Source organism: Sus scrofa, chromosome 14 (genome assembly GCF_000003025.6).
Source record: "Sus scrofa isolate TJ Tabasco breed Duroc chromosome 14, Sscrofa11.1, whole genome shotgun sequence".
Lineage (NCBI taxonomy): Eukaryota > Metazoa > Chordata > Mammalia > Artiodactyla > Suidae > Sus > Sus scrofa.
In genome coordinates, this window is record NC_010456.5 from 15,747,976 (window position 1) to 15,774,099 (window position 26,124).

General features: G+C 39.4%; 1 protein-coding gene across 6 annotated transcripts in view; it reads left to right on the forward strand.

Annotated features, from left to right (window-relative positions):
* Positions 1 to 25,559, forward strand: part of HPGD (hydroxyprostaglandin dehydrogenase 15-(NAD)) — a 55,274-nt gene extending 29,715 nt beyond the window's left edge. The window contains exons 5-7 of one of the 6 annotated variants that reach the window (XR_002338278.1): positions 12,723 to 12,813; positions 18,348 to 18,421; positions 25,223 to 25,559. Coding sequence is in view for 5 of the 6 variants with exons in the window: in XM_021071974.1 (XP_020927633.1) it covers positions 901 to 977; positions 3,441 to 3,604; positions 4,869 to 5,007 (380 nt within the window). In the remaining variant the exon portion in view is untranslated. 6 annotated transcript variants of the gene reach the window in all.

Below are 26,124 nucleotides of genomic sequence, written 5' to 3' on the forward strand. Positions count from 1 at the left end.
AGAAATAAGCTGGAAAGTATTCATGACTACCATAAAATTTGTTTTTCTTGTTTTCTTTCTTTGAGTTGGTGGGGAAGGAAGGTGGCGTTGGGCCAAGAGATAGAGGGGAAAAGATGCTATGCATGGTGCAGTATGACTTTTTCTTCAGATCATGAATTTAATCATATTTTTGAACAGTTACTATTACGTACATATGGAAAATTAAGCCAGTTCTAAAATTACTTGAATTCTGTTGTTGAGTATATGATTTGAGATAAAATAAGATCATACGTTTTTACTTCTGGTTTTCTTTTCCTCCGTCATGGGATAAGAAGATCTAGGCCTCTAAGGCAGATCAGAATCAAAAGAAGTTAACTTTCCGTTTTCTTAAACACTCAGAGGCATCATTCAGTGCAGTTGGTGACAGATGAATGCTTGCCAATTTATGGGAAGAGGATTAATCCTCTTTAAATCGTGCTTAAGCAATTTAAACTCCTTCAGCTATTTGGAAGCCTTTAAAAATGTAGAATATACACTGTTTAAACTCCAGACTTAAAAACTGAAAATTAGGTGGTAACTTCCTGGATTGCAAGATTTTTTTTTTTTTTTTTTTTTTTCGTATTTTAGGTAACGTCAATTTCTCTTGACTTTGTCAGGGAGGCAGAAAACCTTACTTATTACCCTTGGCTGCATCCCTAGGCTGTAACGTACCGACTGTAAATTCTAGACTGTATAGTAGAGGTCAAAGGAGGAATAAACTCTGCTAGACTAGTGAGTTTTACAGAGTTGTCTGGTGATTATCTTGGTGTATGTTCTAACTAATCTTAAAATGGAACAGGCACAAATCACTCATTTTTGTAGCAATTGTTGGGGTCTCTGCTTATTTTTAGCAAAATTGTTTTTGTTTTCTGTTTGTTTCAGGGCTCATGCCTGTTGCACAACAGCCTGTTTATTGTGCTTCAAAACACGGCATAATTGGGTTCACGCGCTCAGCGGCGGTAAGGATGCAACAACAACAGTAGCCCTTCTCCTCTCTCTGTCCATCTGTGAAACAGGAGTTCTGTAAAGTAGTGGGGAACAGAGTCAGAATTTCATACATCTGGATTAGAGACAGAGAAATAAATTATCCTTCAATACTGATTATTAAAAATAATTTGAACATCATGTAAAGGACCCAATGTAGAATAGATTATTTTAAAACTGAAGTAGATAATACAGAGAGGTTACTGAAAAAAATACCCTTAAGGATAGATAATGGAAGATATATATATATATTTTTTTTTTAATTGGACTTTAGATGTAAAAGTTATTAACACTGGAGTTCCCGTTATGGCTCAGCAGTAACGAACCTGACTGGTATCCATGAAGACCAGGTTCAGTCCCTGGCCTCACTTAGTGGGTTAAGGATCCAGCATTTCAGTGAGCTATAGTGTAGGTCACAGAGGTAGCTCGAATCTGGCATTGCTGTGGCTGTGGCGTAGGCCAGTAGCTGCAGCTCCAATTCGACCTCTAGGCTGGGAACTTCCATATGCCACGAGCGCAGGCATAAAAAAAAAAAAAATGGAATATGCAGTATGTTCCAGGTGTTACTTGTCACTGAGATACGATTAAAAAAAAAAAAAAAAAGGAAAAGAAAAATGAGTGAGAGCATGGAGGATGGCAGGAGGGATGGGGCTGGCATTTACCTGATAGGGTGACAAGAATGCTGTCTCCATGGAAGCCTAGGCCGAAAGTGTCCAGAGCTTATGAAAATGTTTTAGGCCTCATTTACCACATGCGTTGATAGCATGAAGTGAGAATGCTTGGCTTTTTAGAATAAATCCAAAAAAAAAAAAGGGAAGCTTGAGTGAAGCCTGCCGAGCCAGGGGAAAGTAGAATGAAGAATGACTGGGATGTAAGGAGGAGCCAGACCAAGGGCAGCTTATGGTCCTGAGCTTGAATTTTATTTGAAGTGCAACCATCAGTGGTTCTTTTCTGCACAGGGTGACAAGGTCCTATTTCCATTTGAAAATGGATTCCGGCTGCTATTTACAAAATGTGTGAAAGAGGATGAGTGCAAAAGAGGAAAGGACAGTTAGGAGACCTCTGCAGTGGTTAGTCTAGGTGAGACAGAGAGAGGGACCCGATGAGGAGGAACTCATTATTAATAACAAGCAGCACCAGGGACGGAGAAAGCAGATGGTGAATGGTGAATGTTCAGTCAAAAAGCAAGAGAAGCAGCTCTTACACTCTAAATTTAGATTGGAAATTCTCATTTAATTTGCAAAGACTTAATCTTAGTTCAACTCTAATTAACACATGACACTACTACAAAGCAAAGTAAATCTTAAAGACTAAAATTTTGTGTTTATAATTACAAGGCTGGAAACCTGTACAGTTGATGCTCATTATTTGTTAATTACATTCTATAAAAATCATCCAAAAATACTGAATTGGAGAATGCTCCTAGGGGAAATTCAGGATTAAGTTCCTGTGAGCCTCTGGTCACATTTTGATCACCTGATCAAGCACGTAGCCTAGTTTTGTGTATATTTCTATTTAAAGATACCTTATTTAATACATACTGTGTTTAATATGTATTGTATTAACATGGTCAATAGCATTTATACCCTCATGCCAGAAGGAAGCTCCTCTAACACACTGACTTTCTCCAAAAGGCACATTACAGCATTCTTGCACTTAGAAACACTAAACTATTATACTGTAGGATGCACTATTCCTGGGAGGCATTTCGGATGGCAGAATTACTAACAAAAAGCACAAAAATGAGAAAAATATGGCCAAGTACCACAAAAAGGATGCTTGTTTTTTGGTGTTAGAGCTGAAACAAGAAAGCAGAGTGTTTCATTTTATCTTAACTGGAGTGTCCGCATCAGGCAACTCCCATTTTTACTACTGTGTGCTTTGCTGGGGGCGGGGTATGAATAAAGTTTAGCGAGAGAGCAAATGGAATCCACAAATAACTGGCTTCCATTTTGCTTTATGAATAGTTCAAATAAAATCCATAGGTTGAATATTAAGCTAAAGAATGTTCATCTGAAAATATTCGAAACTGTCTTCCAGATAGTGCAGATTATCGACTGTCTTTAGAATCAGTCAAAGTCTTAAACTTTTCTACTAACACTATTTTTAATTATACATTCTCTATAATGCAACCCTAATTGGAAAGAAAACCTGAGATATCAGTTCAAGCCTCAGCGTCTTAACTGAAGCCTTCAGTTTCTTGTAGTGGTCAGTAGATAAGGTAATTAGATGAGGCTTTCGGAATTAGTTCAGCACTTTAGGAATGTTTTCTTTTTCCGCCAGTAGTCAGCCTTACTATTGTTATTGTTCTATAGTTAGAAGGATCGTTGACCAATACTTTTCACATCGGTCTTTTAACCAGCTTTAATTATCAGTTTGTCCTATATTATATATTCATAAAACTCCTGAAACCTGCAACCTCTACTTCCAATTGCCAGATGGCTGCTAATCTCATGAACAGTGGTGTGAGACTGAATGCCATTTGCCCAGGCTTTGTTAATACACCCATCCTCAAGTCCATTGAAAAAGAAGAAAACATGGGACAATACATAGAGTACACGGACCATATCAAGGATATGATGAAATACTATGGAGTTTTGGAGTAAGTAAAAAGATACCTATCTTTCTTTACATGATGGAGCAAAGTGCTATCTAGACATAAGCAACAAAGAGGGAAAAAAATTAGCTTTTAAATTTCAGAAATGAATGCAAGCTTCAAAGTTTTGGTTGGGCAACATCTCTGAAAAAAAATTTTTCTGGGCATCTGAATAGAATTTGTTTATACATCATGAATTTTGCTTTGAGGTAGAGAGATTGCATCATTAATCCTTCAACTATAGTCATGTTTTTAAAAGATGAGGTTTAGTTGTCTTTGGAAGCAGTGATACCTTATCTGCCTATATTCCAAACAATATCCAAAGATAGCCTTTGCAAAATTTCACATGGCCCTCTAACTTCAACTATTTGGGGAGCCATGTCCGAGTTAGAGCTGATAGAATTTCACGGGACAGAGTCATCTGGGACAGGTCCTGGTTCTACCACTGACCATGAACTTATCCATCAACTTCTCCATACCTCAATTTTCTCACATGTAAAATGGGGATAATACTAGGACAAATTTAGGGGACTTTGGAAAGTCCAGAAATAAGTTGATACATGTAAGTTACTTAAAACAGAAGCAGATAAATAATAGATATTCAGTAAATGTTAACTACCATTCTTCACATTTCTACTCTAATAATAGTTCTATCTGACAAGTCTAAATTCTGCAGATAGGATAAAGATGGGAAAATAGCCATGTACTTAATGTAAATAATAAATATTAGCCATGTACTTAATGTAAATAATAAATATAAATTTATGGATCCTTCCTGTCAACATAACAGAAGGTTATATCTGGAAATCTAGCACTAAATTTATAATGTAGTTAATATCTAATTGAATACAAAAAATTGAGGGAGTTCCTGTCGTGGCACAGTGGTTAACGAATCCGACTAGGAACCATGAGGTTGTGGGTTCGGTCCCTGCCCGTGTTCAGTGGGTTAACAATCTGGCATTGCCATGAGCTGTGGTGTAGGTCGCAGACATGGCTCGGATCCCAAGGTGCTGTGGCTCTGGTGTAGGCCGGTGGCTCCGATTCGACCCCTAGCCTGGGAACCTCCATATGCCGAGGGAGCGGCCCAAGAAATAGCAAAAAGACGACAAAAAAAAAAAAAAAAAAAAAAATGCAGGTACCAATAGCTTCATGATATATGTTTCCCTGTTACACTGTCAAGGCGATAGATGCTTCAGAAATAACTCAAAAGTAAGTGATAATTATGCCTCATTCTTTAGTTTTAAAACACTGATGTTTCTTTTATTTTTAGCCCATCAATGATCGCCAATGGATTAATAACACTCATTGAAGATGATGCTTTAAATGGCGCTATTATGAAGATCACAACTTCTAAAGGAATTCATTTTCAGGATTATGATACAACCCCATTCCACACAAAAACTCAATGAACAGCCTCTGTGTCAGCCTTAATGAAAATAAGAACAAATGACATATTCAGACCATGTCTTCATTTGAATGTAGCTTTTTAAAATGAAATGTTATCATTTGAAGCTTCCCTTCATGCATTTGATGTTAATTTTTTTTCTAAACGATTAATTAAGTATATATAGATTTAAAAAACTTAGAAACTATCAAAAATATGACCTGGACCAAAGCTAGGTTTTGATCTTTATAGTCTGCACAATGATTAAAACAAAGGATATTCCAGGAATATTCTGCCTTTCAGAAAATATATGTAAATTTGTGATTCACAAATGTTAATGTTTTTCAGAGCATCATATTAAAGGAGATACTTGAATTGTTATTTAACTCAACCAGGTGTAAAAAAACTCATTTTGTTTCTATGTTCTCACTTTAAAAGAAAGAAGCTACCTACAACGGCAAATATTTCATAACAATAACTTAAATACCATCTTTCAGCTGAATATTTCAGCCCTTGAAAGATGTAGCACCTTTGGGGGGCCAATAGGTAAAGAATAAACTACAGTGTGAATATATCCCAAATGAAAAACCTAATGTATGGAAAAGTGACAGAAATTAACTGGCTGAGATGTTGATCCACAGCTCAGCCTCCCATCTGGTGAAAACATTTCTTTCTTCTTTGCTAACTTTAAGAATTTTAACTCGAAAAATCTCAGGAATGAAGCTTCTAATAGTTATAGCAAAAAGGGTAGTTAGTGCTCCTAAAATATCATATTAGGACATGCATGTTAAGAAATAAATACAAATGTAATTTTTTTCAGGTTACTTTTTTGTTGATTTGTGCCAATTTCAAAAGTGCCTACTTTTCTATAATTTTTTTTCCTAATCTCCAGGAGTTATTTAGTGTTCTATGTATAGCTGTTGAGGAGAAGAAAACAGTTTTGTCATATCCTCTACTGTAGATGTTTCTTTGTGCTCAAACCCATAATAAAAAGTGGTAAAAATAGCTGTGATGTTTTGCCATTTTCCCTGTCAGGTATTTTAAGATAGACTCATTAAATGCACCTGCTTTGGGTAACACTATTTGCAAGCAATAATTAATGCTAATAATAGTGAAAGCAAAAGATTTCCAAATCAATCGTTTCTTCTTAGAAATATTGTACAAGTCACTCACTCTGTCTGCTAACTCCAGAGCTCCCAGGTGGGAGCAAAATGCATCCATGTGAGGTTAATAAGGATTTCATAGAGATACCAGAGGGTTGTCATGTTTTACTGTTTTAATTCTACCATAGAAAACTATTGCCCTCACTTTTAAGGAGTAAATTGAATATGAATAACTGTTGTCTATATTTTCACATAATGTATTTCAAAGCACCAAGAAGTGAACATCAGTGAACATCTAAGAGAAATAAGTTGTATAATTAGGCACAAACTTGTTCATGCCCTGTAGCAGTAACTAACCAGTCAATGATATAGGTATGAGGAATATCATTAATCTTGGTCTTTTTCCCACTATAATGTTCAAAACTATAGCTGAAACTTTTCATTTATGGATAAGTCTTTTCACTGGCAGCCTTTAGTGTCCTTTGTGCTTTGAATTGTTTTTGAATCAAACTGTGCAGACATTTAACCCAAATATTGGAGGCACCAGTCTCTCCCGTCAGGAAGCCTGTAGCAAACCCCCGTACTAACTTCAGCCACAAGGGAGACAGACATCAGAAGCAAGAGAGGCTACAACCCTATTGTCTGCAAAAAGGAGACCACACTGAAAATCTATACAAAATGAAAAGGCAGAGAATTATGACGCAGATAAGGGAACAAGGAAAAGCAAGCAAACAAATAAAAAACAGAAAAACAGATAAGTGATCTGGAGATTGCCAACCTCCACAAAAAAGGTGAATGATAGTAGAGATGCTTCAAAATCTTGGAAATAAACTGGAAGCAAAGATTGATAAATTACCAGAAACATTAAGCAAAGAAATTGAAGATTTAAGGATTAATCAAGCAGAGATGCAAAATAAAATAACTGAAATAAAAAATTCACCAGAAGGAACCAACAGCAGAATACAGGAGGCAGAGTAATGAATCAGTGAGGTGAAAGACAGACTAGTGAAATTCACTGACACAGAATAGAAAAGAGAAAGAAGATATGAAGACAGTCTAAGAGAACTCTGGGGCAATGTTAAATGCACTAACATCCATATTATGGGGGTGCCAGAAGGAGAAGAGAGAAAGGGCCAGAGAAAATATTTGAAGAGATAATAGCCAAAAATTTCCCTAACATGGGAAAGGAATCACTCACTCAAATCCAGGAAGCATGAGTACCGTATAAAATAAACCCAAGGAGGAAGACCTTGAGACACATGCTAATCAGACTGACCAAAATTAAACCAAATACTGAATAGAACTTAAAAAAACATAAGTCATTAAAAGTTGTTTTATGTGTCTTCTATAAATAGCTTCAAATAAACCTATAATGTTATATCTCTATATACTGGTTGAGAAAAAAATAAATTATTAAATTTGGAAGGGGAGGAAAGCCTTCATTTTCTCAATTCGATTTTTCAATGAAACCCTAAAGTAAATAATTTTTTTGTTAATAAATGAAGTAGGGCCCCAATGCAGCAAAACTAAAAACATACGAGCACTGAAAAAAGATTTAGAGATTTAATAATGAGATTGAAATATCCAACACACTTAATTTTCCCATACAAACATAATTTTAGATATTGTAATACAATTTAAAATACTAATGATTATGTGATGATTTGTTTAATTTTGCCCTGTTTATAAAGTTAGGATCCTGGAGAGATCTGAAAGTGTACATTTTTAATTTAAGTCATTTCACAAGTTACATATCATTTATAGGGAATTCCCATTGTGGTGCTGCAGAAACAAATCTGACTAGTATCCATGAGGATACGGGTTTGATCCCTGGCCTCATTCAGTGGGTTGGGGATCCTGCATTGCCCTGAGCTGTGGTGTAGGTTGCAGACACAGCTTGGAGCCTGAGTGGCTGTGGCTGTGGTATAAGCTGGTAGCTCTAGTTCCGATTCAACTCCTAGCCTGGGAAATTCCACATGCCATGGGTGTGGCCTTAAATAGAAACACACACACACACACACACACACACACACACACACACACACACACACATAATTTATTTTATTTTATGTTATTTTATTTTATTTTTGTCTTTTTGCCTTTTTTTCTGGGGCTGCTCCTGCAGCATATGGAGGTTCCCAGGTCTAATCAGAGCTATAGCCACCGGCCTACGCCACAGCCACAGCAATGTGGGATCCTTAACCCATTGAGGAAGGTCAGGGATTGAACCCGCAACCTCATGGTTCCTAGTTGGATTCGTTAGCCACTGAGTCACGATGGGAACTCCAATATATATAATTTATAAGTAGCTTTTCTACATTAGAATTTCAAGACTCAAAGTACTGGTGCTCAGGAAAAGTGACTGGATGTAGGGTCACAACATGGTCATCATCTCTCCATCCCATCCCTCTCATTAGCTACCCTTCCAGGCAGCTCTTTCCATGTGATGGTCCCAGGATCCACAGAATAATTCTCACCAGCTCCAGTCTGGCCAAACAAGACCTTGTTTTTTGGCGACAGAGCTCATTGGCCTTACCTGGCTTATGTGCCAACTACTGAGACAGTCCTTGTCATCAGAGAGATGCCAAAACCAGATGACATGCCTCCCCCAGAGCTGGTCGAGTTGGAGAGAGGCAGAGGGCAGGAGAGGTGGGCAGGAGGCTGACCTGAACCCTATAAGGAGAGGGCTAGTTTCCAAGAAAAAAGGAGGTGAACTCATGCTGACCTAACAAAAAATAATAGCTAGTGATTATAGAGGAAGACAGAGAGAGAGAGAGAGAACAAAGGATGATTTATGTCTTAATCCTTTGGATACAGTTTCAAAGACCATCATGGCTCCTGTAACATGCTGAGACTCATGTTTTTCAAACTGTGTCAACTGGGCAGATATGATAGAAGAAAAAATGAATAGAAAATACAGCAGGCATCTCACACATATATGATTGCACTTGTTTTTCAATGTAAAATATATTTCTCATTGTGAATCCAAGTGAAACAGGGTTCAGAAGCTACTTGCTTTAATATTGCCTGCAATCCTTGCCTCTAGATTGCCTTTTTTTTTTTTTTTGTCTTTTTAGGGCAGCACTCATGGCATATGAATGTTCTCAGGCTAGGGTTCAAATCAGAGCTGTAGCTGCTGGCCTATACCACAGCCACAGCCATGCAGGATCTGAATTGTGTCTGCAACCTACACCACAGTTTATGCCAATGCCAGATTTTTAACCCACTGAGCAAGGCCAGGGATCAAACCTGCATCCTCAAGGATGCTAGTCAGATTTGTTTCCACTGAGCCACAACGGGAACTCCAGGATTTCCTTCATTTCCTGTGGTGTGGCAAGCAGTGCTAGCTTGGACTCTGTAACAGTTACACTAAATTTTGAAAGAGATTTCTAGGTTTAACTTTGAAACATTAAAATATTTGTCCTTCCCCTCAGTTTTCAAGTAACATTTCTATACCTATATTCACTCATTCAACAAATAATTACTGAACAATAACTTTATTGGTAAGTTTATTTTTTTTATTTTTATTTTTTGTCTTTTGTCTTTTTAGGGTCGCACCCGAGGCATATGGAGGGTCCCAGGCTAGGGGTCTATTTGGAGCTATTGCTGCCGGCTTAAGCCAGAGCCATAGCAACGCCAGATCTGAGCCACATCTGTGACCTACACCACAGCTCACAGCAACGCTGGATCCTTAACCCACTGAGCGAGGCCAGGGATCAAACCCACCACCTCCTGGTTCCTAGTCGGATTTGTTTCCACTTTGCCACAATGGAACTCCTGTTGGTAAATTTATATACATAAGTTATATTGTACATTGTGTTCTATGTTGCCATTAGTACACAAATGTATTAATTAAGGTCCCATCTGGAGAACAGCATTCAAGTCTGAAGGAATCTAATATGGGGAGCTCGTTACAAAGGCACAGGAAGAATTGAAGAGCCAAACAAGAGATGATGAAGCAAGCCAGACCAGCAGGAAGGTGTCACTACCTCTAGAACTGGTGGGACTCAGTGTCAGCAGCACAGGAACTACTGGGGAGGCTGCCACGCAAAGCTGGGACTCGACAGCAGGACTGTCCCATGGAAGTTAGAACCCTGAAGGAGGCAGCCACTGGCAGGGATGTCACCTTAAGCCATTCTTGTCTTCTTTCAACACAGGGGAAGTTACACTGACGTCAGCCAGCTTGGAACTCTCTCTACCCTTGTAATTTTTAGCAGAACTATGCTTTGTTGGCTCTTTAATGCAGAAAACATTTCTGAATCTTACCTTTTCATATTTGGAGTCTAAAACCAGTTGTGTTTCCAACCCCAAAAGGCTCCAAATTTCTGGATTCTCTCTTCTCCTTTTCTTTCCAATTGTATTGCAAACTAGCCAGTATCAGCCTGAGCTTACCTCTTAGTTCTATTTCTTGCTAAATGTAACCAGAAAATACTACCAGCATTCTGTCTTCCAGCCTCTTCATCTAGAAATCAGCCTGAGTAGTCATGGACGGCAATATACTTGTCAAAGTTTTTATCTTTGCTTCGTGGGGCCCTCGGTTTTCGTAGCCTCACTAAGTATCCACCTGCTAAGCCAGTGGCACATGTTTCAGGTTGGTTTGTTGCTGTTGCATTTGGCAGCTCTACTTCTGGTACCAAGGGAATTAGCCAAGGTCATGTTCTGTGCTGTAAGAGATAAATCCCCCAATTGCGGGAGCTTGACAAAATAGAATTCCTCTCAGACACAAGAGTTCAATGCAGGTGTAGAGTGGGCAGTAATCCAGGGGAGGAGCTAAGGATTCAGGTTCCTCCTGTCTTACCCCTCCTCCATCTTTCAGAGCCTCAGAATCTACTCACAGAGTGGACAGGTGCACCTGCTTCTCATCCACTCCAACTCACAAACCATTTGGAAACCTGCTCTAATGCCACCCTAGATGCAAGGGACAGGGGTGCTGTGCTGGGAAATATAACCCCTTCCTGAGAACCAACTCTCTGGAAATATCTTTACTCTCTGGAAAGGGAGTGTAAATCTTCGGTGGAGAGCTAGCCATCTTTGCCACACCACTCTCAGATTTCTAAGTTAAAATATATTGTGTGAAAGTGTAAATCATTATAAAGCTTTTTTTTTTTTTCTTTTTGCTTTTTAGGGCCACACCCAAGGGGTATGGAATTTCCCAGGCTAGGGTCAAATTGGAGCTGCAGCCATAGCAACACGGGATCCAAGCTGTGTCTGTGACCTACACCACAGCAATGCCGGATCCTTAATCCACTGAGCAAGGCTAGGGATTGGACCTGCATCCTCATGGATACTAGCTGAATTTGTTTCCTCTGGGCCACAATGGGAACTCCTATTTTTGCATATTTTAAATATGGGCTTTTAAAAATATCAGTGGGAAAACCAAATACCACAAGCATTTTTTACATATCATCTGCTCTAAAATTCAGGAACAAGGGGCTGCCTGCTGTGGCTCAGTGCGTTAAGAATCTGACTGCAGTGGCTCAGGTCACTTTGGAGGTGTGGATTCAATTCCTGGCTGATATTAAAGGATCCGGCACTGCCGCAGCTGCCACATAGGTCGCAGCTGGGGCTTGGATTCAGCCCCTGGGCCAGGAACTGAATCCATATGCCCTGGGTGCAGCCAAAAATTTTTAAAATGTTAAAAATAAAAAAAATTCAAGAACAAGTTTTTTTTAACAGTCAGAATTTTTATTTCTTTATTTACTTTAATGTTTAACTCACTAATTCACATCCTCTACAGAATTTTATCCTAAAGAATGTTTTCCTGAGAATTACTGTATGACCATCACTCTCTGCAACGAGTGTGAATATAGAGACATATACACACACACACAAATTTAAAAGTTAATTTTCGGTTTGCCTGCAAGACTCTAAATGCTAAAAAAAAATTCCTTTGGATTTGGTAATATCAAAATTATTAATATATAGTTGATCGAAATAACAAGTATATTAATTTTTAATAAATAATTATTTTTAAATAAAAAGTACAATGCATCAGGAAAAAAAATATATATAGAGAGAGAGCTTTCCCCCAAATTATTCATGTATTCAGGGATAAATATAGATATTACTTGATAAAATGTGTCTGTATTAAATCTATTCTGATCATAACATTAAAGAAACTGTTCACAGAAATGACTAACTGGGAATAAAAGTCTTCTTTGAACTACCTCTGAATTATATTCCAAAAGCATACAGAAACCTGTCCTCAAAAAAATGTTGTTTTTTTTTTTAAATCTATTATGTGACAACTCTGTTATTTCCTCCTTCAATTTTTTTGAAAGCAGAGAAAGGTCAGCTTTCTTGCAAAAGTATTTGTTATTTTTCACTTGCAGTCTGAGTCTCTCAGTTGCTGAGAAGTATAATAAAATGACTTTCCAAAATGTGTTGACTATCTTGCAGTTGCCCTCCCAGCTTGCTGATATATTAAGACTAACTACTCCTTTGCTTGTCAGCACCCAATTTGGTTCAGAAAATAAGAGGCTCTCAAAAGAGAGGGGAGGACCGGAGCAAGTGAGGTCAGGGTATTTTTCCTCGGCTTCATTCCTGAGATGATGGTATCAGCATCTGTCAGGGAGTCCTTTCCCTAGAGCTTCTCACAACACGACCCTAGTAACCATTCTCTCCTTTGCTCCTCCAGGTCCAGGCGTGGAAACAACTCCTGCAGTTTCTGCCCCCAGGTCCTACACTACCCCTTGCTGTTTCCCTGACCCCTGAAGATAAATTGATAAGTAATTATTTTACTAAACTTTCTTCAGTTTGCCCAGGTTGAAAGTGCCATTTATTTCCTGCCAGAACCATAATTAATAAACCTAAACTTATCAAACAGCTATTAACTATAGCCGTTACTCTTTTATTCAGTAGCACCCTGTTGATGGAGTTTAAATTAGATGAAACTTGGGGTAACACTGGGCAAACAAAGGGAGAATTCATGAATAACACTTTGGGGAATAAAAACAGCTTTTGTAGAAAATGAAGAGATGGTATAGGATATTATTAACAAGTTCCAATTGTAAATTTGTATATTTACAATAAATGGACAAATACCTAGAGATACACAACTTACTAAAATGGATCAGAAAACAAAGAAAATTGGATTGGTCAGATGACTTTTAAAGAGATGGCAAACTAGCCAGTTTATTTAATCTATAATTAAATCCCCTTCCCATAAAGAAAAGTCTTTGCCCAGATGGCTTCACTGGCTAATTCTCCCAAATACTTAAGGAGAAAGCAATTCCAAAATTACATCAACCAATAGTTCCCAACTTATCACCTTGATTTCAAAATACTGACCTTAAAAATTGGGGAATAGCAGAGGAATTGCAATTTAGGACAAGCAAGCTATGTAAAAAGTCATAGGCAAGTCCAACACACCATGGAGAGGAATGTTATTTTATAGAGAAAAAAGCAAGTCGGGAGGGGTTGTTTTGAACAAAAGGCCATTGGAGAAAAGTGTGAGTTCAGGGTGATAACCGTTTCTCACTGACTGAGTTGCTGGGGTAGCAGATTTCCTGTAGGCAAGCCATGTGCATCTTTTCCTGTTGGGTGTGTAACTGATGATTCTTTCCTGTGGATGACTCCTCAGTTGGGGTCTGTAATTGACAATTCTTCCTGTAATTGACATCAGGTGGTATTGCCTGAGAGCTCCCCCTTCTGGCCTCTCAACTCCCTTTTAGTGAGGTTTTTCTTTATTAATTTTCACCAAAACATGGTGAAGACATTACTTTAAAAAGTGTAGACCAATAACACTTTTGCCATAATAAACATAAAAATTCTGAATAAATCAGCAAAAAATTATTCCACGTCAAAAATAGTAGAAATCAAGTTGGTTATTATAGTAATTAAATTTGGTCTAATATTCAAACTGAATCAGTTGAATTATCATAGTAACAAAATAATAAAAATTACATGATCATCTCAATATATGTTGATAAAACCCAACATACATTCTTAATTATGACAACAAAAATACATAAAAAACTGATAATAAAAGTGTGGTTTCTTAGTCTCATAAAAAGTATCCATCAAAACAGTGCATTAATGTTGAAATTAAAAGATAAAACTTTCAGGGAGTTCCTGCTGTGTTGCAGCAGAAACAAAGCTGACTAGTATTCATGAGGATATGGGTTAGATCCCTGGCCTTGCTCAGTGGGTTGGGAATCTGGAATTGCTGTGAGCTGTGGTGTAGGTCACAGATGCATCTAGGATCCAGTGTTGCTGTGGCTGTAGTGAAGCCCAGCAGCTGTAACTCCAATTTGACCCCTAGCCCGGGGAACTTCCATATGCCTTGGATGTGGCCCTAAAAGCAAAAGCAAAAAAAAAAAAAAAAAATCTTTCCTTCTGCAGTTGGGAACAAATCAAGGATGGCCACTGTCTGGTTTTATTTGAAATTGTACTAAATGGTCTATCCAGTGCAATCAGGTGATGAAAGGAAACAGCAGAGTGTCAATTGGAAAGGAAAAGATAAAGCTATCATTACAATGGATGTGACTATCAATGTACCAAAGCCCAAGAAATTTAGATTATTAGAATTCATGATGACTTCAGTTAGTGTTGTAGACTACAAAAAAATGGCCCCAATTCTTTGTTGCTTTTGCCAACAGGAGATGGAGTCTATTTCTCCAACCCTTGATTGCAGGTTGGCCTTGTAAGCTCCTTTGTCAGAACAATGCAGGAAAACCAATGCTGGGTGAGTTCTGAAAAGGTCTTTGCCTGCTTCTGCTTTTGTGCATAGAATCCTGCCATTTTGTGGACAAGCCCAAGGATAACCTGATGGTGGATGAGACATCACATAGAGAAGAACCAAAGCATTCCATTTAGCCAGTTCCCAGCCACCCAAAGCTGGCAGCAGGTACAGGAGTGAGCCCCACTGAAGCTGAGCCAAGCTTGACCCAAAGCAGCAGAACCACTCAGCTGAGCCCAGCCCAAACTGCCAACCCACAGAATTATGAGACGAATAAATTATTATTTTAATCCACTAATGTATGGGTCCTTTATTATGCAACAAATACTAACTAATGCAGGAAGGCTCTGAAAAAAAATCATAGAAAAATATGAGAAATTCCTAAAACAGAAAAAAGATAAATATAGGATGTTCAATAGCATAAAATTTGCCAAGCAGCCTCTGGCTTTGATGGGCTTTAAGAAAGAAAGGAGAGGAGTTCCCATCGTGCCTCCATGGGTTAAGAACCTGACTAGTATCCATGAAGATGTGGGTTTGATCCCTGACCTCGCTCAGAGGGTGAAGGATCTGGTATTGCTGTGGCTATGGTGTAGGTTGGCAGCTGCAGCTCTGATTCAGCACCTAGCCTGGGAACCTCCATATGCTGCAGGTGTGCCCCTAAAAAAAAAAGAAAGGAAGAAAGAAAGAAGGAAAAGAAGAAGAAGGAAGAGGAGGAGGGGAGGAGGAGGCGTGGGAGAGGAGAGGGAGGAGAAAAAAACAGGAATGGAGTGGGGGATAGGAAGAAAGGAAAAAGGGAAGGAGAAAGAAGGAAGGAAGGGAGGGAAGAAACAAAAAAGATTGATTGAACACAAAAAAACACCTCACTGATACCATGGGAAAGCTACCCCATGGCAATCACAATTTAAATGCTGGAAGAGAAGTAAAACACACAGAAAGGAGGGTGGTGTTTGTGCTCCTTTTCTGCTGAGGTACCACCCATTTGTAAAACACAGAGATTCTGAGAAAGTGAGCAGAGTGTGGCTGCCAAGTTACAGAAAAGTAGAGTAGAACAGAGGTAAAGCATTACATGGGGTGGCGAGAAGGGGGAGAATAGAGTTTAGGTCTAGTAAACAGACCGAATTTGAGAGGAAAAGATTGTGGAGAGAAAGGATATACAGGAGAGAACGCCCAAAGCCCTGAGCAGTTTCCTTCCAAACCATTCAACAATCCAGAAGCAGCTTGCTTTGAGAGGCAGACACACAGTAAAAAGCTATGCATTGCTTTCATCAATATCACAGGTAAGGGAGAGAAAAATAAGAGTCAGTTCCCATTATGCTGGTTAGGGAATGGAAAATAGCCCAGTCTTTTATTGATGCCCCTAAAAGTTTATGTTTTATAAGTAAGGGTAAACCAGAAATAGAGGCCAGGCATTACAGGGACTAAAATCCAGACTGAAATCATCTTATTAGATTTAACTAATATATTGCTTTTCTCCTTGTCTGCCATATAAGCTAATAAAAACCTTCTCTGGAGAACAATTATCAGTCAAAGCTTCTATAATTTTTTCCATGCATGATGTCTAGCATTTCAATTAAAAATTTACAGGCATAGGCATTCCCATTGTGCCTCAGCAGAAACAAAATCTGACTAGTATCCATGAGGACACAGGTTCAATTCCTGGCCTCTCTCATCGGGTTGGGGATCCGGCATTGCCATGAGCTGTGGTGCAGTTCGAAGAAGCAGCTTGGAGCTGGCATTGCTGTGGCTGTAGTGTAGGTTAGGGGATGCAGCTCTGATTCAGCCCCTCGTCTGGGAACCTCCATATACTGTGGATGAGGCCCTAAAAAACAAACAAAAAATTTGCAGGCACAAAAACATATTGTAGGGAGTTCCATTAGTGGCTCAGCAGTTATCCCGCCCAACTAGGATCCATAAGGATTCAGGTTCCATTCATGGCCTTGCTCAGTGAGTTGGGGATCCAGCGTTGCTGTGAGCTGTGGTGTAGGTCCCAGACATGGCTCGGATCCCGAGTTGCTATGGCTGTGGCCTAGGCCAGCTTCTGCAGCTCTGATTTGACCCTTAACCTGGGAAATTTCATAAGCCCTAAAAAGCAAAAAAAAAAAAAAAAAAAACACAACAACAACCCACACCTTGCTTTTGTAAAGTGAAACCCACTAAAATGATAGTAAAACCCACTGAAAAGCAATGACCAGAAGAAATGTTAAAATCAGATAAAAAGAAGCAAAGAACCAAAATAAAATTGGCCACTGACTTCTTAACAGAAACTAAGTCAGAAGACAGTGTGAAATTATGTTTTAAAGTTTTAAAAACAAATAAAAAAAACCCTAGAGTTCTTTGTGCAGTTTATTTTTATTTATTTATTTATTTAGTCTTTTCTAGGGCTAGGGGTCTAATCGGAGCTGTTGCCACCGGCCTACGCCAGGGCCACAGCAACGTGGGATCTGAGCCATGTCTGCAACCTACACCACAGCTCACGGCAACACCAGATCCTTAACCCACTGAGGGAGGCCAGGGATCAAACCCGAAACCTCATGGTTCCTAATTGGATTCCTTAACCACTGCACCATGAGGGCAGCTCCCTTTGCACAGTTTAAAAAAAACTTTCAAAATTGAAGGTGCAATAAAGATATTTCTGGTGGGGGGGGGACTGGGAGAATTTATCACAGCAGATCCACACTCAAAGAAATAAAAGCAAGGACTTTTTTCAGGCACACAAAAGATCCCCAGAGGGCTGAAGCAAAATGCGGGGAGGTATGATGGATAATGGAAAAGGACAATGAAGTGAGGAAAGTGAAATAAGTATTTATTTTATTAAGCAATGAAAATAATGACTTCCAGGATTTAAAATATATGAAAGTTAAAGAGGGAGTAAAGAGACAAAGTGTTCAAAGGTATTTATGTTTTCTAAAATTTGGTTAAGAACCATGAATTAGCATTAAATATCAATAAATCAAGGGTGATATATAAATCGTATATAAGCTAATTGAGAAGAAATTTGAATAATAATAATTAGCTGATGAGTCCAAAGGAAAAAAGAAAAAACAATACATATAATGATGGGACCCAACAAAACACAAACAGATGCTTAAGTCAGCAAATCATAAACTGTCACCCTACACTTCTCTTTACAACCGCTATCGACTTCCCATTCAGTCAGGACAAAATTCTCATGAGTTATTGCAAGGAGGATAGAAGAGACAAAGTTTTCTCTAGGGAATATACCTGTGAAGAAGTGGGAGTGGAAGGGATACGGTATAAGGTACCATCACAATTAGGATACGTCAAATGAAATACATTTGCTGTGGAAGCAGAAATTTCATTGCTCGTTGAAGCTCATTGAGGCTGAGGCCAGCATTGTACACAGAATTTCAAGCTAAGTGGGAAATTGGACCAAAAGAACTTTACATCTCTTTGATGTTTGTTTCTATCCCATGCACTATATAATGATGGTCTTATACAAAGTAAATACCATTCATGATAATACTCTCCCTAGTCACAAAAGGTCATAATGGTATTTCTGTGCTGTTTTGCTTCCTTTCTAACTTTTTAAAATGTCTGGTTTCCCCTCTCTGTTCAATACAGGAAGTATTTCGGGAGGAGGCTTTCCAGAATTGTGTGGCCTGAATTTGCAGCTTCTGCATCCATCATGTGGCCAGGTGCCTGCTTCTAGCCTCTGGCACGGACCTTTTTAAATGAATATTTAAACCTAAATTGGACAAATCCCGTGGTTATTTTATTCCGGTTTTGTGACAAAAGTCTTACACAAATGTTAGTGGATTAGTGGCCTACCCCATTCTTCTTGCCCATGGGGATGGGAGTGAGAAGGTTTCCTTGCAAGGAGGATGTTTTGAACATCAGTTTTCTTAAGTAATTTTTTTTTTTTTCTTTTTAGGGCCACACTTGTGGCACATGGAAATTCCCAGGCTAGGGGTCATATCATAGCTGCAGCTGCCAGCCTACACCACAGCTACAGCAAAGCCAGATCCGAGCCATATCTGAGACCCACACCACAGCTCACCGAAACACTGGATCCTTAACCCATTGAGCGAGGCCAGGGATTGAACCCACATCCTCACATATACTAGTTGGGTTCATAAACCACTGAGCCACAACTTGAACTCCGAGTTTTCTTAAGTAAATCTTATCATCCTAATCTGATGGCAGCTGAAGTATAACGGTAAAAATGATCTTTTTCAGTTGCTTCCTCTTCCTGTATCTTATCAGTGAGCAGATCCTGTAAATTTGTGGGATTAACACAAGCAGATATTTAGGGTTTTAAGGGGGTGAACATGCTACCTTTTATGAAATTGAATCAGAAAGTTGGATTTTTCTAGTCTCTGATCTTTTATTTTTTCCACCCTTTTTTCTCTTATCCACTTCCACTGCTGCACATCAAGTTCTCATAACAAATTACATGTGCTAATGTATTTTTATTTTTCTCGTAACTGCTTCCAAGCCTCTAGTGTCTGCCCTGGTCAATTAACCCTAACTACTGAGTCAGTGTAACCTAACACACGCTCTAACCAGATCACTCCCCAGCTCAGAAGCTTCTGCCTCCTGTTTCCAGAGGCGTGAAGTCCAGTCTCCAGCTGGACATTCCAGACCTTTCCCAGTCAGGACACCCCTCACCAGTCCTGCCTTATCTGGCTCATCCTTATCAAATTACAGGCGTCCCCAAGTCCACCCCACCCACCCCAGCTTTGGCTTCTTCTCTTTCCCATTCATCCTGATCTGTAAATCGTCTCCATATTGAAGGGACCAGGAGAATGGGGGTGGGGGGAGGGGAGATGCTTCAAAGAGAATGCCTGTTAAGTGGAAGAAAATTAAAATGGGGGTTGGGGGAAGAGATGATGGAAGTTTTAGGGCAAAGACACTAGGAAAAAAATCTGGATGCATTTCAGAGAAGTATGTTTCCCATATTTAGCCTAGTAGAAAAACATAAGGAATAAATTTCTGAGTCTAATTGTCTGCACACAGATGCTTATAATCATTGTTGATCCAGATTCCATCGAACAATGAATAAGGTTTTCGTAATAGAATCACAGTGCCTGAGACAGAAAAGCTCGCTTTTCTGTGGCTCCCAATTCCTTGCTGGTTAAGTGGTTATCATATTATTAAGTGCTCATTACTTGCTGGTTCATTGGAACTGTTTAGTGGTGGGGGGATATCGGTCATAATGCAAACAGTCCCATTGCCACCACAGGACCTTATCCCTGAGAATTCCTTCTTCCCATGTTCTAAAACATCTAAAAGATGTCAGGGGCCTGGATTGCTCAGTTGCTCTGTCTCTCAGCATCGCTTCACACACAGGAAGAACCCTGGGTGATCTCTGCTTCCCATTATCTTTTTCATCTTATTACAAGTTGTGGTCAGTAAACTCATGAGGACGGCCAAACTCCAAGCAATGCCTTTTTTTTTTTTTTTTTTTTTTTTTTGTTATTGCTGTAAAATATTCAAACGTTTAAAAAAAAAAAAAAAAAGCAAAATAGCGCTTTTGGGCGAGGTCTTCACACACAGACATGTGTAAGCACACTGGGTAGAAAGCCAGAAAGGAGGGAAATGACGATTTTCAATACAACTTTCTCTTTTACAAAGCGACTCATTTTTAGATGTTTCTAAGGCAAATGCTAGTATCTTGTTTCATTTACCTCCTCTTGGCTCCGTAAGCATTTTAGAGAACAGAGAAGAGGCTGAGTCAGCCCCATAGTAATTCTCAATGGTCAGCATCCCTGAATCCATCCCTGCTAGTGTTTCCCCCCTTACACCAAAGCAAAAGGTAAATAAAGGGGAAAACTAGCCCTTCATAATCTTACCTTTGTTTAACCTAAACACAGTCAATCAACCTTGTTGTGTTTCAGCTTATTTGTGACAAATCTTACTTTAATGTTTCAACCTGCATGTAAACAACCAAAACAACAAAATACTTTTCTATTCTTCCCTGTCCCTCTATCTAAATAAAGAGACAAGCTTGCTTTTCTTTAATTTAGTGCTCAGATACAGTCTAAAACAACCCTTTCTCCAGAAATTTGTAAGGAAAGTTAAATAATTTTCTTAGAGCTCTGAAGTAGTATATTTACTGAGTGAATTTTTAAATTTAAATTAATTTAAAGTCTATACTAAGGAACCTTCCTACACTGTTGGTGGCAATGTAAATTGGTGCAGCCCCTATGGAGAACAGAATGGAAGTCCTTTTAAAAACTAAAAATACGGAGTTCTTGTCGTGGCTCAGTGGTTAACGAATCCGACTAGGAACCATGAGGTTGCAGGTTCGATCCCTGGCCTTGCTCAGTGGGTTAAGGATCCGGCGTTGCTGTGAGCTGTGGTGCAGGTTGCAGACATGGCTCGGATCTGTTGTTGCTGTGGCTGTGGTGTACGCTGGCGGCTATAGCACCGATTCAACCCCTGGCCTGGGAACCTCCATATGCCATGGGAGCGGCCCTAGAAAATGGCAAAAAGACAAAATACATACATACATACATACATACATACATACTAAAAATAAAGGAGTTCCCATCATAGCCAACAGAAATGAATGCGACTAGGAACCATGAGGTTGCAGGTCTGATCCCTGGCCTTGCTCAGCGGGTTAAGGATTTGCTGTTGTTGTGAGCTGTGGTATGGGTTGCAGATGCGGCTCGGATCCCGAGTTGCTGTGGCTGTGGCTGTGGCTGTGGCCAGTAGCTGTAGCTCTGATTGGACCCCTAGCCTGGGAAGCTCCATGTGCTGCAGGTGCGGCCCTAAAAAGCAAATAAAAAAAATTAACAATAAGTAAAAAATAAAAATAAAACTATCATATGATCCAGCAATCCCACTCCTAGGTATCTATATGGAGAAAACTCGAATTCAAAAAGATACATGCCCTCCAATGTTCATAGCAGCAGTATTCACAATACCCCAGACCTGGAAGCAACATAGGTGTCCATCACCAGATGAATGGATAAAGGAAATGTATTATGTATACAACAGAATACTACTCAGTCATAGAAAAGAATGAAATAATATTTTTTGCAGCAACATGGATGGACCTAGAGATTATCATACTAAGTGAAGTCAGACAAAGACAAATATATGATATCACTTATTTTGGAATCTAAAACAATGATATAGGAGTTCCCGTAATGGTGCAGGGGAACTGAATCTGACTAGGAACCGTGAGGTTTCAGATTGGATCCCTAGCCTTTATCAGTGGGTTAAGGATCTGGCGTTGCCATGAGCTGTGGTGTAGGTCTACCTGGCTCGGATCTGGCATTGTTGTGGCTGCGTTGTAGGCCAGCAGCTGTAACTCCAATTAGACTCCTAGCCTGGGAACCTCCACATGCCTCGGGTGTAGCCCTAAAAAGACAAAAAACAAAACAAAAAAAAAGTGATACAAAAGAACTTATTAACAAAACAAAATAGTCTTACAGACATAGAAAACAAACTTACAGTTACCAAAGGGGAAGGGGGAAGTGATAAATTAGGAGGCTGGAATTAACATATACACACTCCTGTATATAAAATAGATAACCAACAAGGACTTACTGTATAGCAACAGGGAACTATACTCAATATATTGTAATAACCCATAAAGGAAAATAATCTGAAAAGTATAAATATATATATATCACTGAATAAAGATCCAATGTAACATTGTAAATCAACCACATCTTAATTTAAAAAATATACATAATCAAAACATTTTTAAATTGGAGTTCCCACTGTGGTGCCCCATATCGTTGTCTCTCAACACTTCCAGGATTGTCTCTGTGGTGTCTCTGCTGAGGCACAGATTCAATCCCCAGCCTGATGCAGTGGTTAAAGGAAGCAGCACTGCCACAGCTGCAGCATAGGTAGGTCACAGCTGCAGCGTAGGTAGGTCAGAGCTGCAGCTCAGATTCAATCCCTGGCCCGAGAACCTCCATATGTGGCAAGTGCAGTGAAGAGAAAAAAAAAATTTTTTTTAATAAATTTACACTACACTTAATATTGTAAATTCCAAGACTATTAATAGATCTACCTTCCATTCACATGCATTTATTGAATAACTTTGTTTCAAGCACAACCCTAGAAACCTAGAAATCCTAGAAACATCTGCCTTCACAGAGCTCACAGTCATATTTAGGGGAAAGAACATGTGGAGGAAAAAGTTAGAGTTCCATGTTACAAAGACTAAGACTTATGTACAAGGAGGATGGGAGAATTATAATGGACACTGTGCTTGAGTGGGTCAGGGAAGGAGAGACTTTATAAAAAGGAGACACTGGAGGCCAGCCTTGACAGCTTTTTACAAAACTGGAGTAAGGTGTTCCAGGGAGAGGGAAAGTGCATAATTGGTTCAGCAAACTATAACCAGTTCCTTATGAATTCCGCATAAAATGTAGGGCTGAAAGCTGGTAGGAGGCATCATGTGTGTCATTTGTGTTGGCAATAGGGCACCTTTCACAGATGTTAAGAGGAAGTGATACGGATGTATTTATGTCTGAGAAGATGCTGCTGGGGTAGATTCAGATTGGAAGAGATAAAAGCTGACCTGAAAGCCTGGGTAACTGAGTGGGAAAAAAATCACAAAATTCCATAGGAAAGATGATAGCGACCTGAGCACGTGCGGTAACCATGGAGATGAAGAGGTAAACTCAGACAGGAACACAGCTGGAAATCAGAATCAGCAGTGCCACACAGGAAATGAGGGGTGACAAGGAGGACAGCTCAAAGTTTAAAAAACCACAAAGTTTAAAAAAGCATCCTCAGCATCATCGATGATATTTACTGAGGGCTCACTCTGTTCCAGACACTGTGCCAAGCACTTCAGTCCAAGCCTTGTAAGAACCTTATAAAAGAATGCCAGCATTATCCCAATACTAGAAAATAAACTGACCTGGGGATCACTGAAGTGCAACTGTAACATCAGCAACTTTGGACCAGAATCATTTTTTTCAACACATTTTGAAATTTATTATTTATTTCCTCCATAGCCAAATGAGGCAGGGCTCAAATATTACATCTACTTAATTTTAATAAATAAATTGATGGATTTGGGGGGAAAAAAATGAGGACCGGTCAGGAATGAAATTCTGTGTCTTACCATTCCTGTGGTGGAGAGCTTTGCGGACCGTTGTAGTTACTGTTCCAGGAAAGGTGGTGTCTTTAGTGTGCCTTTCACAAGATGCATTTCTGCAGAAGAGATTCTAGGCAATGACATGAGTTCAGGCTCTTGGTTGCAAGAGAAAAAGTGCATGGACTCAAGGTGCCTTACAGAACTCAAGGGCGGGAAGGCAGCTGCTGGCAGGAACACTGGGGATTGGGATCTCCCAATATATCAGCCTGTCCCCTTCTCATCCGTTTGAATCTTCTCCCTCTTTGCCTCTCTGAAGACTTGCTGTTGTCAATGTCAGGTCTTATTTTCTCTGAGGGTATTCATTTTTCATTTCAAAGTAAGGACACGTTGTAACCTCTGGGATTCTCTTAGATAGATGTTCAATTAATTAAAGTAAAAAAAAATTCTAGAATTTGGTTTCCCTTAGGCCCTTGGTTTTATTTTATTTATCTCATATACTTGTATTTATACATCTAGTGAAGTTTAGCAGTCACTTTCAAATTGGTCTTTGAACCCCGTTTGAGTAAATCAAGTTGCAGAACTCACTAACCAGTCTTCTTACAAAGTGGTTCATTGAATTGTCTTTAACATTTTAGACCGCATTCTTAAGATTCAAGTATTTGTTGCCTGATCTGACCTGGCCTTACAGGTGAAATTTTCCCAGGTACTTTCTCAAGTATTTAAACTACGCTAGTAAACCCCATATATTAAATTCATAAATATGATGAAATGGAAGTTTCCTCAAGCCCCTCAGTGCAACCTTAGAAAAAAAGCCTATCCTTTTTTGTAGCATAAATAAACCACAAGTTCAAATCAATTCTTTTTTTTCTTTAAGGGATGCATACTTGGCATATGGAAGTTCCCAGGCTAGGGGTCAAACTTAGCCGCCGGTCTACACAACAGCCATAGCAACAGGATATCCCAGCCATGTCTGCAACCTACACCACAGTTCACGGCCGCACCAGATCCTTAACCAGCTGATTGAGGCACCAGATCCTTAACCAACTGATTGAGGCCTGGAAACGAACCCCGCATCCTCATGGATACTAGTCAGGTTAGTAACCTGCTAAGCCACAATGGGAACTCTCCAAATCAATTCTTTAATTATAATTTTAAATTAGAATAAAAAAAAGAAAAAGAAGCTCAACTGTCTGATTCTCCAACAAGCTAAATATGGCAGGCAACCTCCAGGATGGCCCATGGCCCTCTCCTCCTAGGATTCACCTTCTTGTGTAACACCCTCCCCTTGGAGGGCTAGTACGGAGGGACTTCCAGTGGAGAGAATGCATGAGAAGTGATGCTCTGTTATTTCCAAAATTAAGTTATGAAGACACTGACCTCTGTCTTTGGTGACCTCTCTTCCTCTTTGGATTGCTTGTTCTAGGGTTGCCAGCTGCCATGTCGTGAGTTTCCCATGGAAGATCCACGTGGCAGAGAACCAAGGGAGGCCTTCACATAACAGCCAATGAGGAATTTAGGCACTCAGGTCCACAAACTACGAAAAAACTGAATCTTGCCAACATCAGGTGAATAAACTTAGAAGCAGATCCCCCCACCCCCGCCCCATCACCAAGTTGAGCCTCCAAATGAGACAGCAGGCCCAGTTAACACCTTGGTGGCAGACTTGAAGATACTAAAGCAAAAGTGTTCAACAGGACTGTACCTGGATTCCTGATATACAGAAACTGGGAGATAATAAATATTTGTGACTTTTTAAGCCACTAAGTTTTTGAGTCATGTATTATAACTATGTATTAGAAAAACAGAACCAATAGGCTATGGTGTGTATGTGTGTGTGTTTGTGTGTAGGGGTACACAGAAAGAGGGAGGAAGCTGGCTAGTCCAAAATCTGCAGAGCAGACTGACAGGCCAGTAGTTTCCGGAAGAGTTCACATTGCAGCCTCAAGTCCAAAGGCAATCTTGCAGGCGCAGGTTGTGGGCAGGGGGGTTGGGAAGACCCTTTCCTCTTACGAGACCTCAGTCCTTTCTCTTTTAAAGGCCTTTAACTGAGGCCCATCCACTTTATGGAGGGTAATCTGCTTTACTCAAAATCTACCGATTTAAATGCTAATCACATCTAAAATATACCTTCACCCACACCTAGACTGGTGTCTGACCAAACAGTTGGGCACCTTAGCTGAACCAAGGTGACATATGAAAACAATCAGCATAACATCAATAAGTAATTGATATATATATAGTAAAACTATACATGATTTATTACTAAATATGAACATATGGCTCTTATCTGAATACCAAGGTATTAATTTGATGTATTTAACTGTG